The 23,999-nt window shown below is 40.3% G+C and overlaps 3 protein-coding genes across 9 annotated transcripts in view; 1 reads left to right on the plus strand and 2 right to left on the minus strand.

Annotated features, from left to right (window-relative positions):
- Positions 1-7,498: 7,498 nt before the first annotated feature.
- On the minus strand, positions 7,499-10,283 carry LOC124387924. The gene is made up of 7 exons (XM_046852533.1): positions 10,228-10,283; positions 9,676-9,725; positions 9,198-9,581; positions 8,582-8,911; positions 8,276-8,364; positions 7,829-7,917; positions 7,499-7,723 (listed from the first exon to the last, which is right to left on the minus strand). The coding sequence occupies exons 2-6, from the start codon at positions 9,710-9,712 to the stop codon at positions 7,831-7,833; spliced, it is 927 nt and encodes a 308-aa protein (XP_046708489.1). The 5' UTR covers positions 9,713-9,725; positions 10,228-10,283; the 3' UTR covers positions 7,499-7,723; positions 7,829-7,830.
- A 1,458-nt stretch (positions 10,284-11,741) lies between these two features.
- On the minus strand, positions 11,742-18,073 carry LOC124387744 (macrophage mannose receptor 1-like). 3 transcript variants are annotated; one of them, XM_046852270.1, is made up of 8 exons: positions 16,732-16,834; positions 16,588-16,647; positions 15,317-15,366; positions 14,066-14,449; positions 12,971-13,303; positions 12,786-12,874; positions 12,413-12,501; positions 11,742-12,014 (listed from the first exon to the last, which is right to left on the minus strand). In XM_046852270.1, the coding sequence occupies exons 1-8, from the start codon at positions 16,755-16,757 to the stop codon at positions 12,008-12,010; spliced, it is 1,038 nt and encodes a 345-aa protein (XP_046708226.1). In that variant the 5' UTR covers positions 16,758-16,834; the 3' UTR covers positions 11,742-12,007. The 3 variants fall into 3 exon arrangements, with proteins under 3 accessions (XP_046708226.1, XP_046708227.1, XP_046708229.1); XM_046852271.1 differs by lacking the exons at positions 16,588-16,647; positions 16,732-16,834 and adding an exon at positions 17,834-18,073; XM_046852273.1 differs by lacking the exons at positions 15,317-15,366; positions 16,588-16,647; positions 16,732-16,834 and adding an exon at positions 17,834-18,073.
- A 344-nt stretch (positions 18,074-18,417) lies between these two features.
- prkci (protein kinase C, iota) overlaps positions 18,418-23,999 on the plus strand; it is an 18,754-nt gene continuing 13,172 nt past the window's right edge. For 4 of the 5 annotated variants that reach the window (XR_006926057.1, XM_046850976.1, XM_046850973.1 and 1 more), the window contains exons 1-6: positions 18,477-18,805; positions 21,465-21,586; positions 21,780-21,869; positions 22,004-22,054; positions 22,247-22,332; positions 22,471-22,605. Coding sequence is in view for 4 of the 5 variants with exons in the window: in XM_046850976.1 (XP_046706932.1) it covers positions 18,726-18,805; positions 21,465-21,586; positions 21,780-21,869; positions 22,004-22,054; positions 22,247-22,332; positions 22,471-22,605 (564 nt within the window). In the remaining variant the exon portion in view is untranslated. Of the gene's footprint in view, positions 18,806-21,464; positions 21,587-21,779; positions 21,870-22,003; positions 22,055-22,246; positions 22,333-22,470; positions 22,606-23,999 lie in introns of all 5 variants that reach the window. The other variant, XM_046850975.1, reaches the window with a different exon arrangement.

The following is a 23,999-nucleotide window of genomic DNA, read 5'->3' on the forward strand; positions in this document are numbered from 1 at the left end:
GATGATTGGAATCTGAGAGTCTGTTCAAATCAAGTCCAAGAAATATGCAGTGATTATTATAATTATTATGCAGCGTTTGAACGGTGTATAAATTATATAGAAACGTTTACACAAATACAAAAAATACAATTTAAATACAACAACAACAAAAACACACTGAATGTATGCAGTTAATATACTGTTTTTCTTTTCAACTGATTTTATGGTGTTTTTAGTGTAAAACACAGACGTCAAATAAATCAGTGACGCAGTTTAGTGTAACTGCTGTAACTAATCAAACCATCAGTCAGCTGCATAACTCCTCATCACACCTTCCTCTGTGTGTGTGTGTGTGTGTGTGTGTGTGTGTGTGAGGAGGGAAGTAATGATGTAGATTTTTCTGGTATCAATGTTTTCAATTACTATTTTTCTGACTTTTGACTTTCACTCATTTTATTTTTACACACTTTTATATGTGTTCACTTATAATAATAATAACAAAACACTGAGCTTGTGTAAAATAAAGAAAACAGACAGGGGGCGCTCTCTGCCGTCTGCCACACCATAAAACATTTATTATAACATATAAGTATTTAGTGTTCATGCACTATGTCGAGTTTAGTTTCTCGAATAATAAACATACATTTGCATAAAGCATCAAAATCTCTCTGTGTTGATTAGAGCGATAAAAAGCTGGTGAGTATTAATTACAGCTACATTTAGAACAGATACAAATGTTACTGCGATTAATCACGAGTTCACTGATGACAATAATGTGATTAATCCCAGTGAGCAGAACAGTGTGGAATAATAAATACATATAAAAATCCATGAGGGTCTCCTATAATAAGTGTTCATTTATTTTAATTCATTAGACTTAATATGATGAACCACACAGACCAAACTGATGCACCACCTGGAAAAGAAAAGATCACACCGTGTAGGTGATGATGTACCTTAAACATTTCCATTTCTGCTGCTTGTGCTGTACTGAGAGAGAGATGACCTTCATTAACCTCCACCTCTTCACCTGAATGTCTTCAAACCAAAGTCTCCTGAAACACGACGCTCCTGCAGACTCCAAACCTTCACTGAGTCTGGCATTCATGAGCTTATACATGTACATCCTGACCAAAAGAATACAAACGAGATGAAGAGGAGATAAAACAGAGGGATGAAGACCAGGATGTGAAGATGGAAACCAGCGCGCAGTTGTGAAATCACTTTCAGTTTTTTTTTTTTTTTTTAAGTTTTCAGAGCGAATTTATCAACTGGAAGCTCTGAAGGCCTGCATGAACATCACACACACACACACACACACACACACACACACACACTGCTGTAGTCAAACATTTACAAATCCACAAATTTGTTTGTTCTGTATAAGAGAATTGAATGTAAATAAGAGTGTGTGTGTGTGTGTGTGTGTGTGTGTGTGTGTGTGTGTGTTATATATATATATAAACCATGTCCTGTACAAACAACTGATTTAAAGGTTTTAGATGATTAATTATTTATATGTATTTAAATGTATGATGATATTTACAGTGTTGACACTACACATGCTTTAGAACAAAACAAGTTAAATAAATAAAGTGTCTGAACTTCATCACATTACACTAAATATAAAATCCACATACTGATCCACCATGCTGAAGAGTCCAATATAAAGAGAATGGAGTTTATATACATTTGTTAGAGGAATAAATGAGTATAATGTTATTAATATTTGGGATTATTAATGGAAAGTGAGGATTATATGATACACAGTTATTAACTCATCACTAATCTCACAGAGGGGGGAACTCAGATGTGTGTTAATCAGATCTACACTTTGATCAGAATGACGACGGACTCTGACATTCCGGCTTTTCGACGCACTTCCTGTTCCAGTCACTAAAAAAAACACATATTGCATCACATGTTTAATAAAATCTGTTTATAATCAAACTAAAAATCATATGAATTTGTATTAAAGTAAATAAAGGAAGGACCTTTAAGGAACCGGGACCTTGTGGAAGACTTTCCTGTCCGGCTGAAGTCTCCAGGACACGGTGAAGTTTGCATTAACTTTCTGGCGTAACTGAAAACCAGAACAATGTTACTGCTGTTTATTACTTATATTAAACATAATTATTATACAAAAAATATTTGCTAAGATCAAAACTTCAGCATGTAATAATCTCACACTAACAGCAGGACATACTGAAGGTTCTACTTTATTCTGAGTTCTCCATGAGACTGAGGCACCAGAGATCTCACGGCAGGTAAAATACACCTGATCCCGAAGAAAGGAAAAAGGTGTAACTTTGAATGTACTTAAAGGCAAATCTGATCTTCTGTGTTCAGGTCTGATGGTGCTATGAAAATGAGTGTTTCTTTGTGTCACTTCATTTTCATTTTTATTGCACTTTTAACTATAAACATCATTGACCATGATTCAGAAGCTGCTTCTTCGGAGAACATGAGAAAAAAACCTTAAAGGCTCTGAAAATCTGAAGCTGGTTAAGAATCTTGGAAATCTCACAGTTCACCTGGGATCAGAACAAAGAAGTAAGCAGAAGAAAAACTCAACCAGCCAAACATCAGCCTTCATCCTAATATCCTACAGTGTGTGTTATATCTTTTATCAAGCTAGAACACTCAAATATTCATCTGGATGAAGTCTTTTTTCATGCTCACTTTCTCCATCGCTCAATACACCGTAGCTGTTTGTACAGCAGTTCACTCCATTGCTTCTGGAACTCCTCCAAATCCAAAACACTCATGATTCATTTTACATATAAACCACAAATAAAACGCATGAAATCTGTGGCAGTGGCTTTAACACCGAGTCTCCACACAGCTTCTGAAAGGTCTACATGCATCAGAACGGTACTCTGTCACTCGGTCTTACCTTCTTCAAAATTGCCGCCTCCACCGCAGGATCCAACACGCTGCCATTGTTCTTCACCCACAGCTTGAAAATGTTTTGTTTTATCCAAACTGAGCAGCACAGACACACAACACGTTATCATTCTTTTACATCACTGCGTCCTCACAAACACTTCCATTAACTCCAGTTCATTACAGAGAATCAAAACCTTGAAACTAATTGATAATTGGTAATATTGTGGAACTCTATTGAACGTTCATGCCTTTCACACCAGAACGCTGAGACGTAGACAGGAGATGTAAAGGACTCACTGGTATCACAGAAGAAGCAGTAATTGTTGCTGCACTGTTTATCGTCAAGTTTTCCACCGTTAAACGTCCCACAGTTTTCCTGGGGAACAGCGTTATCAGGCAGAGGATCCTGCCACAGGAGAGGATTCACTTTGGTCCCATCCACCCACTTCCAGTCATCCCTGTAGAGACCAAACCAGGAGAAGCCCAGGGACAATGTAATCTGCATGATCTGGTTGTTATCTGAGACGGTGAGTGAGCTGGCCAGGTCTGTGTGATGCTGTCTACAGTACGTCTGAGCGATGCTCCAGTTCACCGAAATGTTCACACCTACAAAGCTGCTTGCAACAGCTGACAAATAGGTCAAATATATGCGTATATTATTAACATATTCAGTAGATCATTAGCCCAAAAATACAAAGCATGGCCAAAGCTTCCTGTGTAGGCTTTAATTTAATTCTGATCAGAATGTTATAATATATATAATATAATAAATATGACATTATAAAGTCAAACATTTGTTTTCTAATGCATGTTCCTCAGTAGCATTTATAGAGCAATGATCAGAGAACATATAAGCATAAATTCCACTGCATGTTCTGCTGTCGATACTAAAGGAAATGCTCATACTTTATTTGTCCCATGTGGAAATAGTATGGTTGCGGTTGCTCACAGTAAAAAAAAAAGGATAATAATAATAATAATAATAATATAATAATAATAATTATTATTATTATTATTATTATTGCCCAAGACATTACCACTATATAAGTGTGGCATGTAAATCCTTCAGTACTGCAATAAGAAGAAAGCAGGATGTTCACTCACCATCATAACATACGAAGGACCTTACGTCTGCACAACTTGTGTCCTTCCACTGACCTGCTGGGTCTATTGCAGCACACCACTCATGGCCAGCAAAATTGTTGGGTTCTACAGAGCTCCACCCCCTCAGAGTTGTATTCATTAAAGGGAGATTGTTCATGGACCAGCGCCAAGTGTTCATGTCTTGGTCCAGTCCCATCCAGACGGGTTCTGTTATGCGATATTTTACTAACATGTTTGTAAGAATCACCCAGTCACTTGGGCTTTTAGCTACAGTCAGATCAATGTACCAACTCCTGCAGTAGACCCGTGCATCAGCCCACACCACGCTCTTATTGACCAGGACCCGGGCCAATAGGTACAACGGGGCGACTGGAACCACGACACCTGCTGGAAAGATGTAAAGTGAATTCAGCTGAATGATAAAAAACACCTTATTTTGAACACAACTCAAGAAAGCGTTGTTTATTAGTGGTTCTTGTCCTCACCAATAAGACACAGGAGAGGGAAAAGGTTCAGCTTCATGATGGACAAGTAGCTGAAGAGACACAATGACATCATTTATATTCAGAGGCTTCAGTGGAAAAAAAACGCAGAGAGCAGAGAGTTTTGGAGAAGTGTGTTCGGGTATAAAACTTCGACAGGATGCTCACAGCGTACCGTCAACCCTGAACTTTATTATTATAGTACACTTTTATAAACTCACACAATGTAACACAAACCCCGAAATCCAACCACAATAACTCTTCATTCAGTGTATATTAGAAAAAGCAGACCCACTTACCTGTAGTGTGTTTTTGTAGTTGTTGTATTTGTTGCGGTTGTTGTTTCAGCTCGTCTTCCTCACCAGCAGCTGACAGTGAAAACGTACTCCAGCTTTATGGCTTCTATGGGATTATTCAAATGGAGGTATTTGGGAAGCATTTCCATGACTTTTGTGAGAATCCGTGCCATTTCTGATTTTACTTCGGAGACAATCCTCACAGGTGCAATTCAAACTTCTGACGTCTTGTGCTGGATGAAATCAACACTTCCAACAAACAACAGAGACTTTTCTGCTCGACTACAGCACCGTGTGCAGCGTGTACTCTAATGATCTCTACTAGACTCACACTGGACAAGTACTGACTGGACAGTAGACTTGTCTCCAGGTGTCCAGTTTATTTACCTTAGATTCCTGTTCTTCACTTACATCAGAGGAACCTCATGTGGGCTTCTGCTATTGTAGAACATCTAACTCAAGGTTGGATTTGTGCATGCTGAGATTTTTTAAAAATCTCTCTCTCTCTCTCTCTCTCTCTCTCTCTCTCTCTCTCTTCTCTCTCCTTATCTTTTATTTAAGTGCTATTTAAATCTTCTTCTTCTTCTTCTTCTTCTTCTTCTTCTTCCGGCTTCTCCCATTAGGGGGCTCCACAGCGGATCATCCGTCTCCACACCCCCCTGTCCTCTACATCTGCCTCTTTCACACAAACGACCTGCATGTCTTCCTTCACCACATCCATAAACCTCCTCCTTGGTCTTTCTCTTTTCCTCCTTCCTGGCGTCTCCATCCTCAGCATTCTCCTACTGATATACCCCATGTCCCTCCTCTGCACATGTCCAAACATCTCAATCTCACCTCCCTCACCTTGTCTCCAAAACGTCCTACATGCGCTGTCCCTCTAATAAACTCATTTCTAATCCTGTCCATCGTCGTCACTCCCAACGAACATCTCAACATCTTCAGCTCTGCTACCTCCAGCTCCACCTCCTGTCTTTTACTCAATGCCACTGTCTCTAATCCATACAACATCTCAGGTCTCACCACAGTCCTATAAACTTTCCCTTTCACCCTCACAGATACTCTTCTATACTCTTCTACCACCTCTTCTCCCTGCAACCGCACCCTCCACTGCCCTCCCTCTCATTCACACACATGTACTCTGTCTTACTCCTACTGACTTTCACTCCCCTCTACCTCTCCAGGCTCTTCTCCACCTGCTCCCTACTCTCACCACAAATCACAATATCATCCACAAACATCATAGTCCATGGAGACTCCTGTCTGACCTCGTCCATCAACCTGTCCATCACCACTGCAAACAGTAAAGGGCTCAGAGCCGATCCTTGATGCAGTCCAACCTTCACCTTAAACCAGTCTTTCGTTCCTACTGCACACTTCACTTCTGTCACACTGTCCTCATACATGTCCTGCACCACCCTCACATACTTCTCTGACACACCAGACTTCCTCATATAATACCACAACTCCTCTCTCCACCCTGTCGTACGCTTTCTCTAAATCCACAAACACACAATGCAGCTCCTTTTAACCTTCTCCCAGCTTCACGATCATCACCCTTTCAGAAACTCTCTTCACCTCCACTACACTCTTACTGTACTCTTCCTTCAGAATCCCCCCTACACCATTTCTCTTTCCATCCACACCATGATAGAACAGTTTAAACACCTCCAATGTTCTGGACACCTCCATTCCACTTGGTCTCCTGAACACACAACATATCCACCTTTCTCCTCTCCATCATATCAGCTCCCTCTCTCCCTTTACCCGTCATAATACCAACATTTAAAGTACCAACCTGAACCTCCACTCTCCTCCACTTCTCCTTTCCCTGCTGTCTCTGTAGACGTCTTCCTCCTCTCCTTCTTCTCCAACAGCAGCCCAGTTTACACCAGTACCCTGTTGTTAATGATACCTGTGGTGGTTGTTGGTAACCCGGGCCTTGACCGATCCGCTATAAAATTCTGATTCGTGATCTGCATATTTGATTTGGCACATGTTTTATTTTGGATGTTCTTTATAACACAAACCTCCACATTTATCTGAGCTTGAGACACTGAGAGTCACCTGACCTGTGCTATTTAAATGCTGTGTACAAAAAAGTGGAAGAAATCTGCATGTGGCATCGAGGTTTAGAAGACCCACAAACAAACTGAGTGTTTATAAAAGAACAGATGACCTCAGTAATGTTGATTAATTCTATTTGGGAACAGTGGAGTTCTAGTTCAGGAGAGTTCCTCAAGAGAGTTCCTCAGGAGAGTTGTTTAGGAGAGTTCCTCAGGAGAGTTCCTCAGGAGTGTTCCTGTAGAATCATCAAGAAAAGTGACTCCAGTGTTTCTATGCTCATGTGCAAATTAGTGACTGTTACGTGTGTTCAGTAAAGGACGCAATCAGCACACCAAAGTATAAACCACACCCTCGGGGCAGACTCAGGCTGCGTTGTAGGAGGGGCAGAGGCAAAAATGTAAAAGAGGCAGGGACAAGCAAAAGCCACGCTATTTTCCCAAAAGTTAGACAACCTGTGGGGCATTGCATCAGATTATCTCAGATGTATGTGGAAATACAGTGCACTTCATCCTCTAGGGCACTGTAACTTTATTTCTTTAAACGTAAAGGGAGACTTTAAAACACTGTACATAGTAAAATAAGCTGGAATAAAGAAAAGACACACAAAAGTTCATTCTGAGACTAAAATGAGAACTTTATTAGCTACAGTGACTCTTCCAATAAGTTGTACATGTATTTATTTTAGTTCTTTAAATATTAGAAAACACAACCTTCAATGCCTAAATGTAGGAAAGAAATTGAGAACATGGAGACAGTTAAATGGAGAACATGATGTGAGGATTATATGATACACGGTTATTAACTCATCACTAATCTCATGTCAAGAAAACTCAGATGTTTGTTGATCAGATCTTCGCTTTGATCAGAATGACGATGATCTTTTCAACGCGCTTCCTGTTCCAGTCACTGAAAAAAAGACATTTTGCATCACACGGTTAATAAAATCTGTTTACTGAAAACTGAAGAACTGAAAATCATTTGAATTTGTATTAAAGTAAATAAAGGAAGGACCTTTAAGGAACCGGGACCTTGTGGAAGACTTTCCCGTCCGGCTGAAGTCTCCAGGACACGGTGAAGTTTGCATTAACTTTCTGGCGTAACTGAAAACCAGAACAATGTCATACTGGAAGTTCTAATTTATTCTGAGTTCTCCATGAGACTGAGGCACCAGAGATCTCATGGCAGGTGAAATACACCTGATCCCGAAGAAAGGAAAAAGGTGTAACTTTGAATGTACTTAAAAGGCAAATCTGTTCTTCTGTGTTCAGGTCTGATGGTGCTATGAAAATGACAGATAAGCAGGATGCAGCCCTGTGGTGTCCTGACCTTAACAACCCCATCATTTCTTTAGATTTTTATTGTACTTCATTTTATTCCTAAATGAACCTGTGCAGCTGCAACAATGTAGAAACTGAACGATGTATTGATTTAAGAGCAAAACTCTGTAACGAGACTCACCTGCTGTAAAATAGCCGCCTGCACAGCAGGATCCAACACGCTTTCATCAGCCTTCACCCACAGCTTCACCACGTCTTGTACCACCGGAACTGTGCAGAACAGCGTAGACTCACACGTGTACCATTTTACAAGCGTTTCACAACACACGTTAACATTCGTTTGCATCACTGCTTCAGTGAATCAGTGTTTCTACTCAAAACGAATCACTGAGTCAATAAGAGTGCCATCATTTCAGCTGATCAGAAATTCATTACGTGAAACTCTGAACAACGCTAAGAAGTGGGACGTGTAAAGTAAAGGACTTACTTAAATCACAGACAAAGCAGTAATTGTTGCTGCACTGTTTATCGTCAAGTTTTCCACCGTTAAACGTCCCACAGTTTTCAAAGCGAACAGCGTTATCAGGAAGAGGATCCTGCCACAGGAGATGATCCACTTTGGTCCCATCCACCCACTTCCAGTCATCCCTGTAGAGACCAAACCAGGAGAAGCCCAGGGACAATGTAATCTGCATGATCTGGTTGTTATCTGAGACGGTGAGTGCGCTGGCCAGGTCTGTGTGATGCTGTCTACAGTACGTCTGAGCGATGCTCCAGTTCTTCAAAATGTTCACACCTACAAACGTTTTGGTAACAGCTGTGAAAAAAACATATAAAAACATTTAGTCCATCATTATCCATCAGTCATGATTGATTATAATTGGAAAGACATTTTTAACAGCTTTGAAATGGTCGAATTCGGACTCTTCTGACACTCGGATGTTCTCAGGACAGCTAGTGGGCCACTGACCAGCTGTTTGTGTGCTTTGAGGGGCAACATGAAAATGCAGCAGGTGTAAGAAACCTGCTCTACTGATGTCATCATGTCTGCTTTCCTGTCATTAGTGCTTTTGCAATAGGATTAAATCAGGGTATTTCCTCACCATCATAACACACAAAAGTTGTTGCCCATCTGCAATCTGCGTCCCACCACAGGCCATACTTGTCTATCGCAACGCACCACTCATGGCCGTTAGAATTGTCGGGTTCTCCACCGCCCCACTTTCTCAGAGTTATATTGTTTAAGGGAAGTTCGTTCATGGACCAGCGCCAGGTGTTGAAGTTGGTGTTCAGTCCCATCCAGATGGGCCCCGTTATGGCGTGTTTTGCTAATGTGTTTGTGAGCTTCACCCAGTCATTTGGGGTTTTAGCTACAGCCAGGTCGTAGTACGAACTCCTGCAGTACGTCTGCGCATCAGACCATGTCTTGTTGATCTTGACAGGGATCGGTGCTAATCGGAGCGACAGAGCGACTGGAGCCACGACACCTGCTGAAAAGACGTATGATGAATTTGTCAGAATGATAAAGAGCCTCATTATAAATACAAGAAAACACTGATTATAAGTCGTTCTTCTTCTCACCTATAAGACACTGGAGAGGAAACAGGTTCAGCTTCATGATGAACAAGTAGCTGGAAAGACACAAATACGTCAATTTTATTCAACAAAAACTCGAGGAAATCATTCATTCATTGGATTTGTGTTCAGTCGCAGCTCAGCCTCTCATCCAGCAACACATTTACACCCAATTTCACTCCAGGAATCAATTCTTCATCCATTAGTCCATCCCAGTTTTCTATTAAGACTACTATTAATGAGTTCCCATCAGCTTCCATGAACCTTGTTCTTAATATCCACGAATAGACAATCGCTTTAGATTTCAGTGTATTAAAGTGTGTAACTTTTTCAGGATCCAGTAAATAAAGGTATAAAAATGGATCGTTGTCTTCATTATTATATGATATTGTTATAAAACCACACAAATGTGCAATTTGCTCTAAATGATGTACAAACGCACGCATCACCTCAACACACCCTTTACTCCTGACCTTGCATTGACCTTGTCATCAAACAGACGAGTGAAGACAGAGAGCCCATACAATAAACACATCGGTGTTACAATAAAAAATGTACCTGAAATGCCTGGTTGTTGTGGCGGTTGTAGCGGTCGTAGTCGTGGTCGTGGTGGTTGTTTTACTCCACGCTCCTGAACATTTGTCCTCACTATCAGTGTGTGACTTTGTGGAAGGTTACTGGGGATATATAAGTCTGACCGGATTATTCAAAACTAGCATTTGGGAATCATTTCCATCACCTGGGCTGAGTTTAATCTGCAGTCCCATTTCACATTTAACTTAAAAAAAAATGCAAATTTAAATGCAAAAAACTCACCAATAATCCTCACACAATATTAATGCATTTGAAACCATTTAATGAAGATACTGAGAACAAATCAGCGCTTTTTAGCAACCAACGATCGTTTCTCCGCTCGGTCACAGCTGAAGGTTCATGTCTGCTAACCTCACGATCTTATTATGGCCAGATGATGCTGAAATGAATGTGCTACAGACTCAGACTGGGAAAAAGAGGATTAAGGGCCCCGTACAAGGGCCCAGCAGCTTGGTGGTGCTGGGATTTAAACCTATGACCTTCTGATCCAGAGCACAACGCCTTAACTCCTGAGCTACACTCTTTCCAGCTCTCTGAATGGAGAGGAACCTGGATGGACTAGCTCTTTATTTTAAAGACTGCAGTTTGTGAAGATCTCAGCAGGAGATCAGCAGTAATGAAAAACTCAAACCAGCCCAACGACCATGTTACAATCACAGAGTCTCCCACACATCCAGTCTGAACATGGGGGTGTAGTGTACAGGTCTTGTTGTATGTGTGTGTGTATAAAGCTACAAGCTCTCAAAGCTTCTTCCAACAGTAGATTGTGAGACCTTCACCCATGCCCTGGGTGGAGGGGGTTGGTTTTGTTTGAAGGTTTTCTTCACAACTCTCTTAATGTTTCAGTAATCTAATACTGTAGAACCTGATTGTTGGTACACCAATGGTTTCCATCTTTTTCAGGGATTGTTGTATTAGCAATGACCTCTGATTCTGCAGTAGCTTCTGATGGATTTGTGTGCGAGCGCATGCTATGACCTTCTTCAATTCTAAGACCCAAAGGAGGATTTAAATAATAAGATGTGGAAGAGATTTGAATGCTGTATCAAGGTGTAGAGGAACTCAAGCACAGTCTGCTCACAGGAATCTACTCTTATTTATTTTGTATTGAGATTTTTATTAAGATTTCAGATTTGTGTCCGTTTTATTTGTTATGTCGTATGTTCAGATCTCTAAAGGGCACCGCATCTGATGTTGAATGTATGAGATCCTATAGGGCACTGGGTCTCGTTTTCCCATATGATCCTCTTTGTCCTGACTTTCACCTGCTCCTAATCCCAAATGAAGCAGCATGAGGAAAATTAAAGGTAAATAAAATCACACTGTAATGACTTAAATAAGAACTTTTATTTGCTACAGTCATTTATCAGTTTTTAGTTTTTAAACACTAGAAAACTATAATAGAGCATAACTTTCATCATTTTAGAAATCATTTACATCAGAAAGACATTTTACAGAGTTTAAACCCAGAAGCATGTTACAAACCTCAGAAACCAGAAACCAAATAAACAAATATTAGAGAGAAATAAACAAGTGAATAACTAAACCTTCTGTTATGAAATAAAAGCAATGAACAACTATTTATCTGATAATGATGATTTTGTGTGTAAACTGAAACATCAGATTTATTTTTTCCCCTGAAGTGTGAAATGAAGGATCACTGGATTTCCAGAATCAGAGCCGAAATCAGAGAATCAGACAGGAGTCAGACACAGGAACCAGAGACATGTCCAGAAATCCAACTTCAGGGGCTGCAGAATCAAACAAAAGACTTTTTCATCAGCGTATACATCAATACATAATCATATATGTAATTAGAATATTACAAGTATCCTACAGCATGAATTTCCTATATTGTAATTATCACATTAATCACATTTATTTTAAATGTAACAAAATGGCTTTCGGATGAATTTTTCTCCAAAGGAAATACTACATGATCCAGAACATCCTTTAATTTCAGGTATGCGACCACTTTGTGCATTTGTATATTAATGAATGAATATTTTCCTATTTGTTGTTCTCGCGTGACATTTCCTAGTGGGTATGTATGCATTTAAAGTGTATTTATAAGCGTATTTCTCAGCCCCGAATATGTTTATATCACATGCACTATTGTTCACATACAGTAAAATAAGCAGGAGCAAACCTGTAACTCAGGGTCTTCTTCTGAAAGATCTTTCCATCTGTCTGAACCCTCCAGTACACCTTCAGACCGTTATCCAGTTTCTGTTTGATCTGAAGAGAAGAATTATTCAATAATTACTGCAGAACAAAACCTGATTTCATATGTCTTTATTTTATACACACACACACACACACACACACACACACACACACACACACATATATATATATAAATATGTCTTTTATATAAATAAAGACATCACACAGCATCTTGACAGAAATCTGGATGTAGAATTTCATCTCATTTCTCATTTCAGGGACAGATGCATCCTAAATCATTAATATGGGCATGAAAGCAGACAGTTATCAGGATCTAGTTCAACATGATCTCTGACCTGCAGCAAAATGGCAGACTGCACAGCATGACCGAACACACTCTGATCAGACTTCACGTGTAACATCACCACGTATTTCACCAGCGGAACTGTGTGAGATCCAATTAACATGCAGAAAGAACTAATTAGCAGTGTATCGTTTTCATCCGGTCACTGAGGTGTAGACATGATCGTAAAGGACTCACAGGCGTCACAGGTGAAGTAGTACTTGTTGGTGCATTGTTTATCATCAAGTTTTCCCCCATTAAGTGTCCCACAGTTTTCCTGGGGAACAGCGTTATCAGGCAGAGGGTACTGCCACAAGTATTCAGGAACTTTTGTCCCATCTACCCACCTCCAGGTGTCTCTGGATAGACCGAACCAAGAATACCCCTGGACTAATGAAATGTTTTGTACCAGGCTGTTCTCGGTGGAGTTGAATGGACTCGCCAGGTCTGTGTACCACTGTCTACAGTAAGCCTGCGCATTGGTCCAGTTCTGGTTCACAGTGACGCCAACATACCTGTTTGGATCACTCGCTGTGTAATAATCAGAAAACAAATATATATTTTATTCACCTATTTTCATCAAGGTGATATTCAGACTAGAGATTTCTTCAGATAACCAACACGGCCGTCTGGAACATAGAGAACACAGAGAACAGAGAGAACACGGAGAACAGAGAGAACACAGAGAATACAGAGAACAGAGAGAATACAGAGAGAACACAGAGAACACAGAGAACAGAGAGAACACAGAGAGAACACAGAGAACAGAGAGAATACAAAGAGAACACAGAGAACACAGAGAACAGAGAGAACACAGAGAGAACACAGAGAACAGAGAGAATACAGAGAGAACACAGAGAACAGAGAGAACAGAGAGAATACAGAGAGAACAGAGAGAACAGAGAGAACACAGAGAGAACACAGAGAACAGAGAGAATACAAAGAGAACACAGAGAATACAGAGAGAACACAGAGAACAGAGAACAGAGAGAATACAGAGAACAGAGAGAACACAGAGAATACAGAGAGAACACAGAGAACAGAGAACAGAGAGAATACAGAGAGAACAGAGAGAACACAGAGAGAACACAGAGAATACAGAGAGAACAGAGAGAACACAGAGAACAGAGAACATAGAGAAGGAAGGCATGTTTCTTTGAACCTACATTAAGTTTCTATAATACATTGGAATATATTTTTGAGGTGTACATTACAGCACTGCTGCTTGGCCATATAGCAAATAAAAGTCTTCACTGCAGACTACAGGAGAATTAAATCGACACGTCAACTCACCACTATAACATATGGAGATTTTTAAACTTGTGCAGGTCGTATCATACCATAATCCATAACCGTCTATTGCACCACACCATTCATGGCCCATATAATTGTTGGGTTCTCCTGCACCCCACATCCTTAGAGTTATGTTGTTCAGCAGACGACCATTGAAGGACCAACGCCAGGTGTCAAGGTTAAGGTTCAGCCCCATCCAGACAGGCCCGGTGACGCTTCTTAACGCTAACGAGTTCTTCACCGTAAGCAAAGATTTGAGACTTTTAGCTGTAGTCAGGTCGATGTACAAAGTCCTGCAGTAATCTTGTGCATCTGCCCAGGTCTTGTTTTGGAGGATGAGGATGTGGCTTATTCTCTGGCTAGACACCATGACTGGACCAATACCTGTGGACAGAATATATGTATAAGTATATAAATATGAAACATTTCTTTCTGATGGAAAAACACATTTGCTTCACTGTGAGCTTCTTAAATAAATGTTCAGATTCTCTGGATTCTTTACCTTCATTAAAGCACCACAAATGTTTCCATCGCTGCTAATTAGCATAAACTTACTTCAGAAACAGAATCAATCTTTAAAAATAAATGAACTAATAAACTGGTTTCCTGTCTATTTATTTGGCTTCTAGTGAGTCACTATTTGTATTTCGCTTTGGTGCCAAAAGAAAAATCAGTGCAGACGTTCACCAAAATCTACATCATTTACAGTGACACAACTTTAACAAAATCCCATCCTGGTACCATGAACCTCTAAACATGGCCCATAGATTCGTTCAAAAGGAGGTGACCATGCTGATCTTTCTCTCCACCACTTCATCTACTTCCAAAAACCAAGGACTACACACTCTCTCTCTCTCTCTCTCTCTCTCTCTCTGAGATCTTACACAAATGTCATGTTAGCAGGCAATAATGTCTTGTAATGGATAATAATGGATACAGTCAGATTTATTGAGTATTTATTATTTATTTAATGTTATTTCTATATCAGCACAGTGCTCAGGTGTCTGCTTTTCTCAAATACGAGACAATCAAATCAATTTGAGCTCAGGTCAGGTTCTAGAGATACGATAATCAAAGCAAACGAGGGTCACCAGAGCTCGAGGTTCCTGCAGGTTTAAACACAGTGAGAGAAGATCATGAACAGTGGTTATATATGTAACGTGAACATCGTTGTGTGCCATTTTTACTTTCATGCCATTAAAACACTGCATATATAAACATTATCTGGTTTATAAATATGTTTGTTCTTACTAGTCAGACACAGGAGATATAAAAGCATCAGCTTCATGCTGGATGGAAACCTGGATAAAATAAAGAGAAAATACATTTTTCTATCAGATATATATCTCAGTCTGATACTACAATCATTCAAATTGATGTTTCTCTCATTTATCTACACTCAGTTCCCCATGATGAAAGTGAAAACAGATGTTTCTACACCTTGTCTGGAGTCTACCTGTGGAAAAAGGTTATTGATCCGACATGATTTGGAAAGACACACACCTCTAGAAAACCATATCCTTAACCAAGTGAAGCATGGTGGGGGCTGTGTTTATGCAGCAGGGACGGGGAGACTCATCAGGGTTGAAGGAAAACTGAATGGAGTAAATTATAGAGATCTCCTCAATAAAAACCCAAAGAAGAATGCAGGAAATCCCCCAAACCAGACTGTAATTACTGCTAAAGGAGCTTTACTAAGCACTGAGTAATTTATTTTTGTTTCTTTTTTAGAAGTTAGACCGTTTTAGAATTCTTTGTCGTTATGAGGAGACTGAGTGTAGATTAATAAGAAGAAAAGTATTGTAGCAACAGTAAAAAGTGAAGGGCGTCTGAGAGCATCTTTTAACTTCTCTGAATACTTTCTGAATCACTGTGTACATGAATAAACAGTTTATCCACAATATTCAACATTCAATACAATCCACTGTTGTTTATAAAGCACTTTTAGCACTGGACACAAATACATAGATTGTAAGTGTGGGGGCATAATGAGTGAGCCGGTGGTAACAGTGGCATGAAAACCTCCCTGAGACGGTGTGAAGAAGAAACCTTGAGAGGAACCTGATCTTCATCTTGGTAACACCAAATATTAACAATGTGTTTTTAATACAGTAGAACCTCGACACTCGCGTCTGACTCAGAATAACTCGCTAACAATCTGAGAAGCTGCGAGTGGCTCGAAAGTTTGTACCAATAAATTACATTAAAATGTTTTAAAAACTCTTTTATTTTTGTATTATTCATTTAAAGTAGTAAATAAAACATTTATGACAAATAATTCACAATTTTTATTGAGTTTACAGTATAGTACATGTTCAATTCCCCATGAAAATAAATCATCAAAACAAGAGTCAAAACTCTTCTCTCTCTCTCTCTCTGTCTGTCTCTCTCTCCCTCCCTCTCACTCTCTATCTCTCTCTCTGTCTGTCTCTCTCTCCCTCTCTCTCTCTCTCTCTCTCTCTCTCTCTCTCTCTCTCTCAAAAACATGACAATAATACAATAATAAGTGTATAAAAACCCACCTGTACACTGATTTGGTTAAAACTGGCCCAATCTCCTCTTGTTCTGAAAGTCTGATCGTTCTGAGAAGTTCCTGGACGTTAACACTTGGGTTGCAAACCACTTTATGCAAAAGGCATCATTAAAATTGCTCTTATTTCCATCACCTGGGCCGATTTCCCTTCATTTCCATCTGAATTTCACCAGATCCCAATCGAATGGATATACTGAAACAAGCATCTTCATCCTCATCTTCATTTACAGAGAGAGAGAGTGAGGTGTGTGTGTGTGTGTGTGTGTGTGTGTGTGTTGATGGGATTTGCATAAATGATACATGATGAAGTTTTATCAGAAACAAAATAAACAAATGTACAGAATGTCTTTCTCAATTTGAATGAATTTTCTTAAAAAGCTAATTCTCTTCTCAAACACGGGGCCAGAAAAAACAAACTTTTTCTTTTTTTCTGTACATCCGATCTTAATTCTTCTTCTTCTTCTTCTTTCGGCTTCTCCCATCCGATCTTAATTCTTCTTCTTCTTCTTCTTTCGGCTTCTCCCATCCGATCTTAATTCTTCTTCTTCTTCTTCTTTCGGCTTCTCCCATCCGATCTTAATTATCGTCTACAAACAATAACGTGTGAAATTTATTCACACACTGAAATTGAATTGAATTGAATTAAAACATCTCCACATTGAAAGATGCTCCTGAGACACCAGAGACCTGCGTTCCTCTGCTTTTCTTCTCTTCAGATCCGCCTGGTTCATCCTGATGTCCTGCTTCCCTTTTCAGTCTGGTTCCTCTCAAGGTTTCTTTCTCATAACATCTCAGGGGATTGATTTGGTTTCGTCTGTTTTGTTATTAAAGGATGTTTATCCGGCACTTGTATCTGGTTTACGTGACACTGAGGGTTTTACAATGTTTATTCATTCAAATGGATGTAAATTCTTTACTTTTCCATTTCAAATGAGTTTTATTTCCATTGTGTTTTGTTTGTTTGTTTGTTTTTTATTAGAAATAGCTAAGAATGGAAAGTGTTAAAACTCTAAACGAGAACGTCTCACAGAGAAGTCCAGGTCCAGGTGCTTCTGACTAAAGTAACTCAAATTGACTAAAATTTTTCTTTTTTTTTTTACCAGATGCATTTGTATAAGCCATAAATGGCCAAATAGCTCTTTGCTATTAGAGTTCTTTGAACGCCGTCTCAGACCCCCAACACTCCTCTGTTTACACACCATTTCCCTTAATCCTGACCAGGATAAAGAGCTTACTGAAGATGTTCCACGTGATAAACCTTCCCAGCAATGTTTCCCTACAGAGCAATAGGGTTTCACAAGGTTTCCACGAGGATGTTCTGAAGCCCACTTCTCAGCATTTCGTGTAGGAGCTTGGTGTTTGATGTAACATGTACAGCATCTTCTCGTGAGCCATAATCAACAATAAACCATCTGCAATATGAAGAGAATGAAGAGAAACGTGCGATATGCGGATGTTCCTGTCCATCACCACCATCACCACCACCGCCCCATCATTACCCTGCCACCCCCTCCCCACCCCCGCAATCCTCTACTTGGTACAATCTCAATACGTATCGACGCGTCAGCCCCGAATAACGCAAAAGCGTTTTTTTTATTTTTATTTTTATCACGTCAAATCCCTGCATATTCATCCAGCTGTTCATTCTCTGACTCATTATGTCATTTCCAGATTCGTCTAAATCGATTAGAATTATTTTAAACGCTGTCCGTGTGCACCTCCCTGCGCATTCCACACTTGGTTCATTCCGGTCGCTACCTTATTGGTAGAATTCCAATCGGATTCCACGCCGGGGCCTAGTGCACTAGACTGGAGGGTCCATGCGACGGGAGGAAGTGCGCGCCTACAGGAAGTGGCCATTGATTTGGAATTGTGCCTGCGGCAGGAGAAGTTTGAGCTCTTGAAGGTGTTCCTGTGAGAGGAGCTCCGGCGCGCGCCTTCGCACTTTTTTATTGAACGTACGCGGATCATTCCGGAGATTTCTTTTTCTTTTATTATTATAGATTTTATTATTCGAATAAATAAATATCACGTTTTATTCGGGTTCTTTTGATCGTCTTGTCTCTCAGACGACTGGCAGTTAGCGCAGTTAGCTTGGCTAGCACTCGCTCTCTCCCGGAGCTGAGGATGCCGACTGTGCGGGACAGCAGTGCGAGTCACCCGGGGGAACATCTTCACCAGGTCCGGGTCAAGGCCTACTACCGCGGGTAAGCCTGAGGAGACATCCCTTTATATCACTTTCATTTATTTACTCTTTAAACTTTATTCAGAATCTAAAGTGTCAGTTAGCAGTGAAGCTCAACTTAATACCCCTCTGTTATTACTCTCTTCTCTTTCATCTACTTCTTTATTTTCATTTCATCAACGTGTTTTTATCTAAAGTTTTACCCAAAAAATCATATTCTGTTTTATTATTTGTTTATCAATAATTATTGTTGTTGTGACTGTGTTATATAACAACAATAACAACAACAATAATAATAATAATAATAATACAAATGAAATTGCGTCTAAAACAGAAATATAGAATGAGATTTTCCTCTTTTATTATTAAACTTTATTTATTATTAATTTATAAACAGATTTTTTCTCAGTGTTCATCTTTAAATATTATTTACACTTTTTATATTAATTATTATCTATTTTTTACACTTATTGTGTGAGATTTAATGTTTAAAAGATCTGAAACACACACACACACACACACACACACACACACACACACACACACATCTTCGGTATCGGTGGCTCTCTTTGTTTTGCGAAAAGGAAATAGTTCTGTGTTGTAGTCACTGTGTGTGTGTGTGCGTGTGCGTGTGTGCGTGCGTGTGTGTGTGTGTGTGTGTGTGTGTGAGAGAGAGAGAGAGAGAGAGAGAATGTTGTCACTGAGGACCTGATAAACCTGTAGCACAAGAGGAAGTTGTTCCCAATTCTCTCTCTCTGTCTCTCTCTCTGTCTCTCTCTCTCTCCCTTTCTCTGTCTGTCTGTCTATTTTTGTCTTTTAGTCACTCTGTCTCTCTCACTCTGTCTCTCTGTCTGTCTTTTCATCTCTCTCTCTCCTTCAGTCTCTCTCTCTTCAGTCTCTCTCCTTCAGTCTCTCTCTCCTTCAGTCTCTCTCCTTCAGTCTCTCTCTCTTTCAGTCTCTCTCTCTCCTTCAGTCTCTCTCTCCTTCAGTCTCTCTCTCTTCAGTCTCTCTCTCTCTCTCCTTCAGTCTCTCTCTCTCTCTTTCAGTCTCTCTCTCTTCAGTCTCTCTCTCTTCAGTCTCTCTCTTCAGTCTCTCTCTCTTCAGTCTCTCTCCTTCAGTCTCTCTCTCTCCTTCAGTCTCTCTCTCCTTCAGTCTCTCTCTCAGTCTCTCTCTCTCTCCTTCAGTCTCTCTCCTTCAGTCTCTCCTTCAGTCTCTCTCCTTAGTCTCTCTCTCCTTCAGTCTCTCTCTCTCAGTCTCTCTCCTTCAGTCTCTCTCTCTCCTTCAGTCTCTCTCCTTTAGTCTCTCTCTCCTTCAGTCTCTCTCTCTCTCTATCTGTGGTTATTATTGTAATAATAAAGTTAATATTTGAGTAATAACGATTTGAGTGAGATCAGATGTGACCATGTAAAGATCAAACAGATCAGGGAACACACACTCCTTCAATGTGTGAGATGTGGATGAGAGATGAGTGAGATGTGGATGAGAGATGAGTGAGATGTGGATGAGAGATGAGTGAGATATGGATGAGAGATGAGTGAGATATGGGTGAGAAGTGGTTAAGATGTTGGTGAGAGGTGGATGGGGGTGGATGAGAGGTGGGGAAGATGTGGATGTGAGTGAGATGTAGATGAGAGATGGATGAGATGTGGGTGAGTGGTGGGCGGGCGGTGGATGAGAGGTGGGTAAGATGTAGATGGGAGATGGGTGAGATGTGGGTGAGAGGTGGATGGGAGGTGGGGAAAATGTGGATAGATAAATGAGATGTGAGTGAGATGTAGATGGGAGATGAGTGAGATGTGGGTGAGAGGTGGCGGGAGGTGGGGAAGATGTGGATGAGAAATGAATGAGATGTGAGTGAGATGTAGATTAGAGATGGGTGAGATGTAGGTGAAAGGGGTTGAGTTGTTGATGAGATATATCAGCCTGGCAGTGCTGCAGTGGGAGGTGTTGATGGAGGAAGAGGAGGAGGAAGAGAGAGGAGGATAAGTGTTTATTATTCCTACAGAAATGAGCTGACGTGTACAGGAGTATTCCAGCAGTGTGACCTTACACAAATGTGTGTGTGTGTGTGTGTGTGTGTGTGTGTGTGTGTGTGTGTTTGTGTGTGGAGGAGGAGGAACTGCAGGAGTCACATGACCCAAGGTTCCTGTACTAGTCTTAGCCAAGGCTGAAACCGTGAAGATGTGGACAAACTGGTCCAAGATCCAGAGATGAGAACTGAACTTTATCAGTGTTTCTGCTTCATTTTCTGGAGGAGCCTTTGTGTCTAGAGATGATGTTCCTCAATCAGTCTCCAGTGAGGGTCTAAGTGTTCCAATTCTGTAGAGAGATCAGACACCTCTATCAGACCACTCTCAGTCATAATCCAACCTTCATGGTGCATAATTAGAAACATTGGGTTTCCAATAGAACTTACAATAAAGAAGGACATTCTTCAGTCAGGGTCATTTAGAACATGTAAGGGATAGATACCTTATAATTCCTTCTCTCTTCTTCATCACCTCCTGTCCTCTCCCACTTCATCACCTCCTGTCCTCTCTCTCTTCTTCATCAGCTTGTCAGTTTCTGGTCCTGCTAAGATGTCTGAGATATTTTTTATACAGTTTGATCAGTATGTTTATATTTTGTATGTACATCTTTTTCTCTCTCTTTCTCTCTCTTTCTCTCTCTCTCTTTCTCAGGGACATCATGATCACACACTTTGAGCCGTCCATCTCATATGATTGTCTGTACAGTGAGGTGAGAGACATGTGCTCTCTGGACAATGACCAGCTCTTCACCATGAAGTGGATAGATGAAGAAGGTCTTTCTCTCACACACACACACACACACACACAAACACACACAAACACACACACACAGAGATCTATACACATTGTTATAATCTTATGTCCGGGGTTGTTTGTGTATGAGCTGTAATAAGATATATCATGATCCGATGATTGACATGTTTAGCTTGTGTGTGTGTGTGTGTGTGTGTGTGTGTGTGTGTGTAGGAGACCCCTGCACAGTGTCATCTCAGCTGGAGCTGGAAGAAGCCCTCCGTCTGTACGAGCTGAACAAAGACTCTGAGCTTATCATCCACGGTAAGTGTAACTCCAAACCCTGAAATCTTCACTCAGGAGTGTGTGTGTGTGTGTGTGTGTGTGTGTGTGTGTGTGTGTGTGTGTGTGTGTGTGTGTCAGGGGGAATGAATCTGACTTTCCCATGTGTTCCGTAGTATTTCCATGTGTCCCAGAGAAACCCGGTATGCCGTGTCCAGGAGAGGACAGTGAGTCTCCTCTATACACACACACACACACACACACACATATATATACCATTATATATAATTCAAATGTTTATGATGTTTAGATTTTTGGGGCATGATTTAACCATAAGGAGTGTGTTGTGTTAATCTAAGTTCTGTGTGTGTGTGTGTGTGTGTGTGTGTGTGTGTGTGTGTGTGTGTGTGTGTGTTTAGAGTCAATATATCGGCGTGGAGCTCGGCGCTGGAGGAAGCTGTACTACGCTAATGGACACGCCTTCCAGGCCAAGCGCTTCAACAGGGTACTGATCATCACTCATAATAACTATAATAATAATAATACAAACAATGCACTTTAACACCCTCTGGCCTTTGGCACATTAACTATGTGTGTGTGTGTGTGTGTGTGTGTGTGTGTGTGTGTGTGTGTGTGTGTTCAGCGTGCCCACTGTGCTATCTGCTCTGATCGGATCTGGGGTCTCGGCCGTCAGGGCTACAAGTGCATCAGCTGCAAACTGCTCGTCCACAAGAAGTGTCACAAACTCGTCACGCTGGAGTGTGGCAGGCAGATCCAGGTACTGCGCTAATACTGCATTAATACTGCTCTAATACTGCGCCAACACTGCATTAATACTGCTCTAATACTGCGCTAATACTGCGCTAATACTAGAATAATACTGCGCTAATACTGCAATAATACTGCGCTAATACTGCAATAATACTGCGCTAATACTGCGCTAATACTGCAATAATACTGCGCTAATACTGCACTAATACTGCAATAATACTGCGCTAATACTGCGCTAATACTGCAATAATACTGCACTAATACTGCGCTAATACTGCAATAATACTGCGCTAATACTGCAATAATACTGCAATAATACTGCGCTAATACTGCAATAATACTGCGCTAATACTGCAATAATACTGCGCTAATACTGCACTAATACTGCGCTAATACTGCGCTTATACTGCATTAATACTGCGCTAATACTGCAATAATACTGCATTAATACGGCTCTAATACTGCGCTAACACTGCATTAATACTGCTCTAATACTGCATTAATACTGCATCAATACTGCGCTAAGACTGCTCTAATACTGCATTAATACTGCGCTAGTACTGCATTAATACTGCATTAATACTGCGCTAATACTGCTTTAATACTGCGCCAACACTGCATTAATACTGCACTAATACTGTGCTAATACTGTGCTAATACTGCATTAATACTGTGCTAATACTGCTCTAATACTGTGCTAATACTGCATTAATACTGTGCTAATACTGCTCTAATACTGTGCTAATACTGCATTAATACTGCACTAATACTGCATTAATACTGCTCTAATACTGCATTAATACTGCGCTAACACTGCATTAATACTGCGCTAACACTGCATTAATACTGCTCTAATACTGCATTAATACTGCTCTAATACTGCACTAATACTGCGTTAATACTGCATTAATACTGCATTAATACTGTGCTAATACTGCATTAATACTGCTCTAATACTGCGCTAATACTGCGCTAATACTGCGCTAATACTATGCTAATAATGCGCTAATACAGCAATAATACTGCGCTAATACTGCTCTAATACTGCATTAATACTGTTATAATACTGCATTAATACTGCCTTAATACCGCGCTAATACTGCGCTAACACTGCCTTAATACTGCGCTAATACCGCGCTAACACTGCGCTAATACTGCTAATACTGCATTAACACCGCGCTAACACTGCATTAATAATGCACTAATACTGCGCTAACACTACATTAATACTGCGCTAATAATGCGCTAACACTGCATTAATACTGCGCTTATACTGCATTAATACTGTGCTAACACTGCACTAATACTGTGCTAGCACTGCACTAATACTGTGCTAACACTGCATTAATACTTTGCTAACACTGCACTAATACTGTGCTAACACTGCGTGCTAACACTTGG

This window comes from Silurus meridionalis, chromosome 6 (assembly GCF_014805685.1).
Source record: "Silurus meridionalis isolate SWU-2019-XX chromosome 6, ASM1480568v1, whole genome shotgun sequence".
Taxonomy (NCBI): Eukaryota; Metazoa; Chordata; class Actinopteri; order Siluriformes; family Siluridae; genus Silurus; species Silurus meridionalis.